This window comes from Poecilia reticulata, unplaced genomic scaffold (genome assembly GCF_000633615.1).
Source record: "Poecilia reticulata strain Guanapo unplaced genomic scaffold, Guppy_female_1.0+MT scaffold_321, whole genome shotgun sequence".
NCBI classification, from domain to species: Eukaryota; Metazoa; Chordata; class Actinopteri; order Cyprinodontiformes; family Poeciliidae; genus Poecilia; species Poecilia reticulata.
Window position 1 is genome coordinate 1 of NW_007615096.1, and position 12,424 is coordinate 12,424.

Genomic DNA, 12,424 nt, shown 5'->3' on the forward strand with positions numbered 1-12,424 from the left:
TCCCACAGTTCAAAAACATGACTGTCAGGTTAATTGGCCTCTCCAAATTGTCCCTAGGTGTGAGTGTGTGTGTGCATGGTTGTGTGTCCTGTGTGTCTCTGTGTTGCCCTGCGACAGACTGGCGACCTGTCCAGGGTGTACCCCGCCYCTCRCCCGGAACGCCAGCTGGAGATGGGCACCAGCACCCCTCCCGACCCCACTGAGGGACAAGGGTGAAAGAAAATGGATGGATGGATGCCAAATGCGATCCTGACCTTTATGGTCAGCCATGGGTCTGACTCTTGACCTCTCAGTATCTTTCTTATTGTTGAATCATTAACACTAAACTTAACATAGGCAAATGACAATAGCAGAACTTCAAATGTTTTTGTCGGTTCTTTTGTGACCCCCTGGATGAGTCGCTGATGTATTTGGGAGTAACTTTGGTAGACCAGAAATTCCTGAGAAGGTTCACCAGTGATTCATGTGTTTTGGAAAATAGCACTGTGTGGTTTGGAGTAGCAACAAAGCCTTACAAAGGCCTGGTGAGAATTTCCAGCTTGACAGATTTCAGTTAGTTTGCTTCTTATCGGTTCTGTGATTTCTTTAGATCAGGGCATGATGTGTCAGCTTAAAGTGATGAAGCCTACTTCATGTTGTCAGCAAGGTTTTACTGAAGTGATTTCCTGCATCTACAGGTCAGTAAAGTGTGGCAAGTAAATACAGCATTCCAAAAAAGTTGCTTTAGCACAGTTAATTTCATTTCATGACTTAACATGTACCTTTTGGGTGCGTCCACACTGCAGCCTGAAGTGACACAATTCCGATTTTTTTGACGTAATGCGACCTGTATCCGATCTTTTCATGGCAGTGTGAACAGCACAGGTCGGATTCTTTTTCGAATGCGACCCATATCCGATACGTATCCGATTCAATTGTCCAGGTCGCATTCCTCCGAACTGAACGTCACTGTTTCTCAACAAATCTCACTATTCTGCGTCCTAATACGCGCAAGCGGGAAGAAAAACAACAACCATGACGGACTATATGAGGATCAAGTTGTTAATATGCTGCTCTGGCGGGACAACAACTTCAAATATGTAAGCTAAGCTCCACCGTTAGCCTCCATGTTTACTTCCGCAAACACTGAGCTCTTCTTCTTTTTATGGCAGTTGGCAGAACACTGAGAACGCTGACGCTATTGCGCCCTCTACTGGGCAAGCGGGACACTTTCAGGTCGTTTGCCCGTTCACACTGCAGAACACATACAGGTCGCATTTACTGGCAGTGTGAACGCAYCCATTCACACCGTTCTGTTTGAAAAAAAATTTAATCCCCATTTGAATACTCTATTTGAATTTACTCTTGTTTTATTAACTGATTTTTATTAAAATCTGAAACATTTAAATGTAACTTTCTGGTAACCACAGCTCCAGATGACGACTTTATGAAATGTAGTCCTATGCAAGACAGAAGATGATCAAATGCTAACCAAGCTAGCAGGTTTAAATAAATGCTTTTAAGTTGTTTGATCGGTTCTGTAATGCATGCATGGCATCAATTGTTAGATTGCTACAGTTGTGATAGAAAGAATGGCTTCGCCATTTAAATGATCATCACAAGTCTGCATAAATAGCTATCATTTTTCTGTGCTTTATAATGCAATCTTTTTATATGTTGCAAAGTTCTGCTCATTTTCTCAATGAAAATGAACAGGAAATAGAAATAAGATTGAATTTCTCCCAGTGATTTGTCACCTTTTAGCGACAAGTCATTTCACATCTCTTACCTTTGTTATCTTTGCCTTTTCCAGAAACAGCCACTTTGTTCATGTAGATGTATTCCTCATCACCACCTGCGTAAAACAACAACAAAACGCGGTTAACAGTTTCACAGGTGGGAAGATCATCTCAGACCACACAAGTTTCCAACCTAACAGAAACACAAGCGGTTTGATGTAAGAAACATTGTAAAGACAAACAGATGGGGAAAAAAAAGAACCAGAAAAATAAGGGCACTGTTCAGATGAAAAGTAATTTGTCCCACATTTCAGAATATTTAAAGCAAGACACAACAATGAAAACAAAAATATCTGTACAGTTTTGAACCATTTATTCCTAGTTATTGTATGTAATCCATGCCGGTTTTAAAGAAGAGTCAAAGTTAAATATTTTGATTTGACAGATTAAGACCCAGATTCATGTAAGCATATTTGCTCAGCGCTTTCCTTTAAACCCTGATATCCGGATTTCACAGGGAAAAGTTCCCAACATTCAGAAAACTACGCAAGTCTGGCAAATACGCTCCAACATAGGATGTCTGGACCCGGTGCACAATTTCTTTAACTGAGCTATTCATAGCCATAAAAATGAGTGAATTAAGTGTTTTGTTTTGTTTTGCTTTGCTTTTTCTAAATATGTGAAYATTTCAAGTGAAAAGACAAAATAACATTTCAGGCATTCAAGACAAACTGGTCTGGTTCTGAATGTTTTGAAGTAACTGTSTCAGAAATTTAGGTTATTGTGTCACTGAAAACATTAGAACATCTCTAAAAACTGTTCCACATGTTGAGTTTGTAGCTGCATGGTAATAATGTAAGCTACAAACAGACAAAAACAGAATTTTTCTGGTGTTTTCTCTGTATCTTTAGCGCTTTAGGCTAGCATCATCACCAGGTTTTTGGCTATTGTTTGGTTTCATTTGCACATTTTGGACCAACACAGGTTCCTCTCTGGGACACAGAACCCGTCTCCTTCCTGAGTGACATGATGTTTGGACATTCCCATCAAGTCTAAACTTGCATTTAATCGTTTTAACACATAAACATGGCATCGTCAAGCATTAAGAAATTTATCCCAAGGGTGAGCCAGACCCGTGTGGCTCCACAACTGATTTCTTTGGACTTTCCCATTCTGTGAAACAAGAAAGTGTGTTGAAGGCATGGCTTGTGAATACTTCCACAGGCGTGCCTCGAGAAGTTCCCTCGTTATTGAAAAAAAAAAAAACATTCTGTGTGTAAAATTCTAATTTAAAAGACAATAATTATATCTGATCTTCTCTGTCATTATTGTGGCATTTAGCAAAGAAAACTAATGTTGGTCATCCAAGTTGACCTAAAATAAGAGGAGTTTAGTCAGAGTATGTAAATCTCTGGTCTCAACTGTGTTGCATGATTGTAAGGACAATCTTTGCTTTTTTTTTAAGCAACTGTACGTTGAAATTCCCTTGCTTCCTTTGCATTAAATGTGGGAAAAATCTAATCTCAGTTTTGTGCCAAACAAACGTTAAGGATGTTTGTCCAAAGTTCAGGATTTAAGAGGCCGCTCCATCCCAACAATCAGACCATTGTGCAGGCAGATGGGATCACTACTGACACCCACTCTGACCAGGGTAAGCATTCATCAAACATTAGTCAGAGACCTCCTCGCTTGCACACATAGAGCTTTGTGCCACTCCCATCTTTGAAGTTTGGAGGTTTGTTGACTAATTTTGGTATGTAACTATTGAACTTGATCTGTTAAAAACACTCATAAAAACAAGTTTGGATTATTTCAAGCAAAGATGAGGCTGGAAGGTGGATTGAATATTAAGTTAACGTCAACAACGACGTAATGTTTTTTTTTCAATGTATGCAGTTAAATAAGGCATTTACTGTCAAAAACAGGATTAAGACCTGATTTGGAAATAATGTGCTTATGTGATTTATGCATCATCACTGATGTGATTTGTAAGGAGTTGTTTTATGTAGATCAGGAAGCAGATGGCATAACAAATGGAGCTATGGTGTCATCTGGCAGTTTCAGGAGCCTCCAACAGTCAAAAAATTATAATTAAATATATTTCCTAATCATAATAAATATAATCTCAAGGAAGGTGCACACATTACATAGAAATTGAGTTCTATCAAACTGATAGTCCAGTTCAGTTGGAATTATAAAATAGTGCTATCAGCTGTTATTTAGAAAGAACTGGTAAAAAGTCACCCATCCAATCAATCCAAGATATTTTTTCCAAGTTTACAGTAAGTCAAAATCCTCGAGGAAGCATGTGGTGGCAGTGGAGAGGAAAAACTCACTTTCTATACGCAGGGGTGCCCAAAGTCTGTCCTGGAGGGCCGGCATCCTGCATGTTTTAGTTCTCTCCCTGCTGGTAGAAACAACCTTTTCAGCAAGTCAATGTTCCTCTTAGGCCTCTAACGAGCCACCATTGGATCCAGGTGTGTTAAACCAGGGAGAGAACTAAAACCTGCAGGATCCCGGCCCTCGAGGACCGACCACTGGTGACGATTTACAATAACTCTTTGAAGAATTAATGAGTTATAACAACATTTAATTTCCCTTTTGGATTAATAAAGTATTTTGTAATTGAATTTGAATTGAATTTGGAATCTGGTTGATGGATTTAATTCAATCGCCAGAAGGCATCAGACATAGAAGATTTCTCTTGGACTGCAGTAGCAGATGTTGATGTAGATTGAGATGGGTTTCAATTTGGGTTTAAATACTCATCACTACAGAGGATGCGTACCAAATCTCGTTGGTGATTAAATACTTTTTGTCAGCGAGGGTTCTTACACAAACTTTACTTTAATAATCACAACAGAATCATTTTAGTAGCATAAAGCAAAGTCATTTTTATTTGAGCCATATCAAGATCATGAATGTCTGTGGAAATGTATTAATAAAACTACCTATTAGCAAACTGTTAAAATATTAACGCTTTCTCTGCATTTGATGTAGTTTGACACATGCAAATATAAACTGATTTGGTTTGACTGATAAAATAATGTTTAAGCACACAACTGACATTTTGAAGTTCTATTTTTGAAGCCCTTGAGAGTCTAGCGGGCCACAAGAATAGCCATTATGGGCCGGATTGGTCTGCAGGCCTCGAGTTTGTCACGATGTTGTACATGGATGCCGTGACGTTCTGAAAAACCCAAAACCAGATAAACCAGATCCTTTAAATGTTTCCACTAATCTTGCTCTCATTCAGCCTCTATTTAAGGTTTAGTTTAATGCAAAAATGTTAAAGGTTTATAATAGCCATTTTTAATTAATACATGGTAAAATATTAATGTTTTTAATCATTGCTGGAATATCTGCAACAAAGGGTTAACTTGACCTGTATGTGCGCTCTAATAGCGGTTTCGATGATGAAACTTTGCAACAAAGAAATATGTAGATGGTGGAGGAACTATAAAACGCTCGTAACTTCACCACATAAACGGCCAGAGTAAATGTTCTGTCTTCAACAACAAACCTTGAGGTTTGCAGCACAGCGGAGCAAAGCTGGTTATTATAACGTGTTCTGGGAACTGATCGCGAAGCTGCAGCCCGGTTGTTGAGGAAAGCTGTTTGGTTGAACGACATATTTGAGCTGAGTAAGATTTTACCCTGAGAGGAAATCAAACAAAGCTCCAACCTTTGGGGTGAAACTCTCACGAAGCGTCTCCTTTGAAACCGATACCGTGAGGTGAAACCAAACAGCAGCAGAATAAAACGATGTTTTGCCTGTACAGTGAAAACAGATTTTTAAAGGGAACAGAGTTGAAAGGCTATTTATAAGCTCCTTTGCAAAGGAAGTGAGCATCCCCCAGAGGATAAATGCAGCTTTGGAAAAATGATACAGCCTGGAGCCAGAAGAGGAAGTATGGAGAGAGGAGTCCAAGACCTGAACATGGAAAATCGTGACTGCTTGTGTGATTGTTAGAGGGCAAGTCTCTGAGAACGATGCAGACTGTGGGGAGAGAAACTGAGAGAAATGACTCCTTAAAACAAAAACACCAATAAGAAATCTGATTTATTTTACATCCAATTCCTTTTGAAGCACAGTAAATAACTGCAGCATGAATTACAGTAACCCACCAGTAGCTCCACCATTTTCATGCTGAGTTTCAAGCCCAGTGAGTAAGAAATATACATCAACATGCTTTGCATTTATTTAGGAAGAATTGTAATGGTGATAGTTGTAATAAAAGAGAAAGAAACAGTTAGTGATTTTGATAGCAAAAGCAGAAAAAAGGTAAATACTATTGCTACATTCTTCTACCACCAAGTGGGGATGAGTCCCATGCACGTCTATTTTTTTGACTCCGTAAAGAACCGAGCATTTGAAAAGAATCTGGACATCATCATTTATTAGCTCAAAAGAACAATGACGGCATCATTATTCGTGACTGTATTAACCAGAAAAATAATTACATTATGCTCTGATTGTGTGCTGAAATTAAATGTCGTGTTTTCCTCAGCTGCAGAAATACGGAGATAAAGGTTTGATAAAGATAAGGGTGTAATAATTGAGTTACTTTACTGTAATAAATTAACTTTTCAATAATATTCTGTTATATTGAGATGCATCTGTAAGCTCAGAAAATCTCAACAACTAGCAGTTTGTCAGTTTTTATTCTTAGTCTGTTAGCTGCTAGCTGCTAGCTTTAGCAACCAAGACCAAGTAAACTGGATTTCTAACTAAAAATCTGCACCAATCTGAATTAGTTAAAACATTACTTGGCACACTGTTACTATTTAATCTCATTTGGCAAATATTAATAAGACCAGATGTGGGATTCCTCAGGCCAATTTTCTCAGACCACTTATTTTGTAATCTACTGTCCACCTTGCTTTCTCAAACTGCTCATACTGATTAATTTTTGACTTAATCTTCAAGAAAAATGACATATTAGTTGTTGTCATCACCTTTATTTAAAAAGAAATGCTGAAAGCATCTATATAACACTAAACTTCTATTTAGTGAACATAAAGATTTTGCACTTAGTTGACTCAAATAGATAACTTTTTGTTTTGGTAGGCCAAGTTTCCCTTCCTCTAAACGTTTTTGCTTCCAATATAGGCTTTATTTTTTTTTTAAACCTTTCTCTTCTGTCTTTATTTGGCCCAAAATGTATGAAGATTTGTCACAAAAACACCTATTAAGATCAGTTCCTGGATAAGAAGCAAGAAAGGCATCCAGAGGTTTCAGTATCAAAACTGAAAAAGTCTGACAGTGTTTTAGAAGTTTCCTGCATCTATAAGCAATACAGAGGGGATTTTTAGATGCGAGTAAATAGATCTCGAAATAGTTTTTTACCTTTTAAAGTCTGAATTAAAGCCATTAACTGATGTTTCACTTATTAGGACTATTTAAAACTCTGTATTTTTGCTATCATTAATGCATAAACATGTTTGAAAAGTACAGTCTCTAATATCTTTTCATCTTACCACTCGGGGTTCTGTAGGACAGCAGGAGATCCGACAGCAGTCCCTTCTGCACGGTGGCGTTCCCGCTCAGAGTCTCCCTGTCCAGGAGGAGCAGGAAGCGGTGAAGCTCCATCAGGAGCTGGTCCAGCACTGAAAAGCCCAGACAGACAGCAGGAATTCAGATTTACARCAAAACAAAAACTCCTTTAAACCTCACTGCACATCGACTGGCATGGGAATGTTTGGTCTTGCATCAGGGATTTAAGGACACGTCCATCACAGTTACACAAACCCATACATTTTCTGASAATCATTTAAAGAATATTTMACTTAAAACTGAGATAATTTTTGTTGCTTCTTAAATGTTATGTTTCGTGCCAGAGTTTTACATGGGAGAGACTCTTCTGAGGTTTTCTTCTGGCAGCCATTGATCGTTTCTATCCATCGACAGTGAAAGTCTGTTTCGTGCTTGTTTAGGGGACTCCAGTAAAAGGTCAAGTTCAGAGAGGGGGCGGAGCCTACGCCTGTCTGGGTGAAGCCCACACACATCCTTTAGGGGTCAGCGCTGAGCTCGCTGCCCTCACTAGCTGTGTGTAGGGAGTTCTTTGTATTTCCCCTCACTGTCTCTTGGCTTCATGAATAAGCCCCCTCGCTTCAGTGGGCCTCAGAGCGAGAGAACGTCCTCAGCAAGACAAGAGACATAACAGAGGAGAAGTTTTACTGAAGGAAAAGGACTTGTAGGTATTTGTAAGAAGGAATGCAGTGATTTAATATTCAAAATGTTAAGTTAACCCCTGCTAAGATGCCGGGTTTTTGGAATGGAGCAAAATACACCAAAAATAAGGATTAGTGAAATGTATCCTGCACACTTTAGCTGAGAAAAACAAATAGAAATCTCTTTTGGGCGAAACCAGGCTGCTTAAACTAATCTCTAGCATATTAACATCCCACACATGGMTATTGCCCTGTTTACTTTGAAACCCTCTTTCGAAATACATCAGATTGTGACGACATATCTTGTCCACAACCCTCCTCAGATGACCACTCACGTTCTCCAGGTGCAATGCTGCTTGGCATATTATTGGGCAAAGCTTGCAAAGCAGCCAATCCAGGAGCGCCACTTATTTATCTTGGSACTGATTGGCTTTACCCCTAAGAGAGCAGAACTGGACGACCATTATTATGATTTTAGTTTCTGTAGTAGTGCCAAGATCATTTCCACTCTCCGCGTTAATGAATATTAAGCTATATTTGGAATTTGAACTAATAAAAAAAAAACAATTGTAGGCTTTTTAGAGGGTTTCTCAAGTATTTATAAGCCCTACAAATACAAAGTATCCACTGTGGTCTTAAGGCTCCCACATACTCTGTAAGCTGCGCTGACTCTGCACATTCTCCTGAAAATTTTGCACAAATTTCAGCTTTTGATAAAGGATGAAAATGAGCAAATGTCTGGAACAGAGAGAACAGATGAGCTTTATTTACGTTAAATTACATTCTCTAAAACTGAAGGCGTGTGTGAACTAAAGAAGACAGCTTAATAAGTCAGCCAAAAGTGTGAGCTTTTTGTCAGCACTACAGTTTTATGAGGATGTAGTTTGTAATTTGAAGCAAATGTGGCAAAGGATTTTGATACAATTTATTATAGTCTGAAGATGCAACACAAAAGCGTGATATTTCACTAGAAGAGATTCTACAAAATAACTTTACTCAACCGGAAATTGAAAATACAGCTCAACTTCTCCACTGCAAGAGCTTAACTTTTCACCCTATATGAAGCAAGAAACTTTTACAAGGACTGAAAGCTGTTCCTGCCTCTTTGAACTCTGTTAAAACAGTCAAATATCTCATTTTAGTGGCTTCTTCCGGCTCAGACTAATCACCAAGCCTAGAGGGGGTTGGGGGTACGTTCATGAACTCTCCTCTCCTTCCTAAACAAGTACAAGAAGGAATATTTTTAAGAATAGGGCGTCAGATCTCAGCAAGATTTTGGCTCTTGGAGATGACAAGACAATTCTTGAAGCTACCAGAAACAAGGTTCAAGAAAGCATGRAAAAAAATTAATTTATGCACACAAATGTTTTTAAAAMGGATTACTGGGTTGGAAAAATGATTACAAAAGTYTCTATGTGCGATTCTAACTCTTTTCCAGTTAGTGTTTGGCCACCGGACATGAATCTAAACATTTTTCCAGTCTCTCCTCCTTGTGTGTTTGCAGAGATTGACTCAGATGGCCTTTTGCATCCGAGGACCCTGGGAAACGGAGTCAGCTGACAGGACAGGGAGGTCTGCAGCCCGCCCGTCTTCTCTGGGCCTCGGTTTGGCCAGATGCCCGACGCACATGCAGCGAGTGACCGCAGCCTCGCAGCACAAACGGTTCACCCCTGCAGGGAGGCCAGAGGGAACCAGAGAGACCTTCAGAGAGATGGACTACTGCAGAGAGGTTGAGCCGCTGCACCAAATACATTGTGGGAATTAAATACCAAATTCTTGTTAASGATGAGTTAAAACACACATTTATTTGTTGTGTTAGCGACTGCACAGGATGTCAAAGCAGAATTTCTCTTCCATGTTGCTGCGGTTGGACTTCCTGATTTGCTTTATTCCGCGTGACCATGATTTGTTTACTTTTGTCACACATATTTCTACTGTGTTGGTGATGAGCTTGCAGATTTACAAAATCAATTCAATTTTGTCTAAATTCAGGATTTATTTTTAAAGTATTCAGTATTCAACGGCTTCGTTTTTAGGTAAGTTTAGCAAAACATCAAATCAGAATCAGAGCTTTTACAATTATTGAACACATTTTAACCCCTGACAGTATATTAAATGTTTTGTGCTACATTAGCCGGGTCTATTTATTGAGACTCATTACTTSAATCCCGCTGCAACCTTAAACGAAAAAGACAATCCTCTTTATCCTCAGGCCAACAGTAATGATCACATCGTTTTAATGTCATCATTGCAGTTATATTTCCTTACAGCTAATCGCTTCTCAGCAACAACACATGTTGTTTGCATGTTATTTGTGTTAAGCAATTAAAACATGTGACTAATCTGTGTTTAAAGCTGCACACAAAAATAGAAGTAAAACCAATTATTTATGTGAAAATGTTCTTCTCAAAGATGGCCTTTAGTTCAAAAATAGCTCGGGAATTGGACTCGAGTTTTTCCCCATCGTTCCTTTAATTTCACCATCAGCTGAACAAGGATGTCTTGTAAGGACATTAGCTGGATTTCCAGTTCTGAGAGGCTTCAGGTTTTAAATCAAATGAAGCAGACAAGGCCTCTGATTTTGGAAAGGCAGCTTCCATACCAAATAGGATCACAGACATTCTTTTCAAAGCTTAAATAAACAAACTTATCTGGGGTAAATATATCCGTAATAGAGTCCTGTCAGACTGTGTCACAGATGCAGGAAGTGCCATAAAAAGATACAACGTAAGTGGATAGAACAACATTTAAGCAAAGAAACAGATCATAGAGACAGTAGAACTGATCTCAAATAATTTTTCATCGTTTGGCTTCACTTATCTTTGTAATTACCAACAGAAACTGGGATCATTTTGCAGTTTTTCTCTTATCCACACATCATCTCTCACAATCTTCCCTCTTCTCAAGCCCACACTTTTCATTACCACGTATTTCCCTGTGTCGTTACCAAGAAATGAAATGAATGGGAAGAGAGTCAAATAAAATAATGTAATTCCATAACAACGGCTTCAACTCGATGATGCAAGAGAAGCAGCTGAGATGTAAGATTTCCAGCCTGGAGCAGCTGGTTGAGGTCTGTTTGGGACACTTCCTCGACTCTGTGAATCACAGTCATATTTTGGGATGTGGTGCAGATGTTGGAAACAGTTGCAAATAAGCTTGTGTTCCTTTCTTTGCAGCTGAATGCTGAAGTCGACTTAAAAACACTTTCATAAAAGGTTCTGTTTGCACTTTCCATGCATTTTCTTTATCAGTGAACTCATTTTTCCAGCTACTCCCTACTTACCCCTCCAAAAAAGTGACAGGACAGTTTCTTTTCACAAATCCCGTGACTCACAGTCACAGTAGGCTGTTCAAAAATGAAACAATCAACACGGTTTGTGGATAAACTAAAAGAAATCATTTTATCGAGTCCAAAAAAAACCCTGCCTTTTCTTAATGTTGGCACCAGAAATTACTTTAAAACGGAAGCAGGCTGACTTCACGCAACTGCGAAACAATTTTCTTTTTCAGTTTCCATTCTTATAGACGCCCTATGTTTAACTCTTATGACCAGGTACTGTTATAGCTGGGTTTATTTTGCACGCACCTCAGTCCTGCTGCTGTATGGCAAGCTGTTTATGTCACTTTGATCCTGGTTTTCGTTCTAAGATAATAATTAATACAAAATTAATAAAATCTCCCAATCTAAACTTTGTGTTTTTTCCACAAGAATAACAGCTAGGACCAGCTAAATAAATTTATGATATTAACATAAACAGAATTAGCACTAAAATGAGATGTGAAACCAACAGAGTCAAACGCATCAAATCACCTTCTAACTGCCGTCAACTGAGGTGTAACTTCATCTAAATGGGAAGTGGTAACAAGAAGGAGAATTGCAACCAACAGTCACCAAACTTCACGTCAAAATGATTGGATGCTGGTGAAGTTTGGACTGACATGGACTGAAGAAGCTTCTGCTTCAGCAGGCATGAGGAAAACCGCAAAAGCAGAGCAGTTTAACAGCACATCTTTGCAGCTAAACAACTTTTTTTAATCTATACAATATAAATAATTTTAAAAAAAAATCGTCAACTTCAGAGTACTAGTAAAGTAGGAAATGGTTGCATTTGAAGATGTTTGCAGTAATTTGTGTTTGTGCATGATTCAGGTGTTGAAAAGACACAAATTGCATTAAATATTCTGCATTTTTTTTCAATCATCTTTCTTTTTCGACAAACAGTTGAGAGTACATCACTGCCACCAGTTAAAATGGAGTACAAATCGATCAACTAATCAGTTTAACAATCATTTACAACCATTACAAACATTAAGCCACTGTGCATTGACATGCTCCCGATGGTTTTGCATTTATTTAAATAAACAATAAACGACCCTATTTAAAAAATTTTCACGGGAAATCTTTTTTATGCATAATATTGTCTCTAGTTTATAAAGTGAGAGGCCACAGTGCAGTAGAAATAATAATCAAGTGGAAATTATTGGGTTTTTAAACCTCTTTAGAAATGTATCAGCATGTAACTTTTCCT

The 12,424-nt window shown here is 38.5% G+C and overlaps 1 protein-coding gene across 1 annotated transcript; it reads right to left on the reverse strand.

Annotated features, from left to right (window-relative positions):
- Nucleotides 1–1,759: 1,759 nt before the first annotated feature.
- LOC108166022 (actin filament-associated protein 1-like 2) lies at nt 1,760–7,744 on the reverse strand (the record flags this gene model as incomplete). Its single annotated transcript, XM_017303523.1, has 3 exons — nt 7,568–7,744; nt 7,200–7,328; nt 1,760–1,834 (listed from the first exon to the last, which is right to left on the reverse strand). Coding segments are annotated over exons 1-3 (364 nt in total), but the record flags the coding sequence as incomplete, so codon positions are not given.
- Between the last annotated feature and the right edge of the window lie 4,680 nt (nt 7,745–12,424).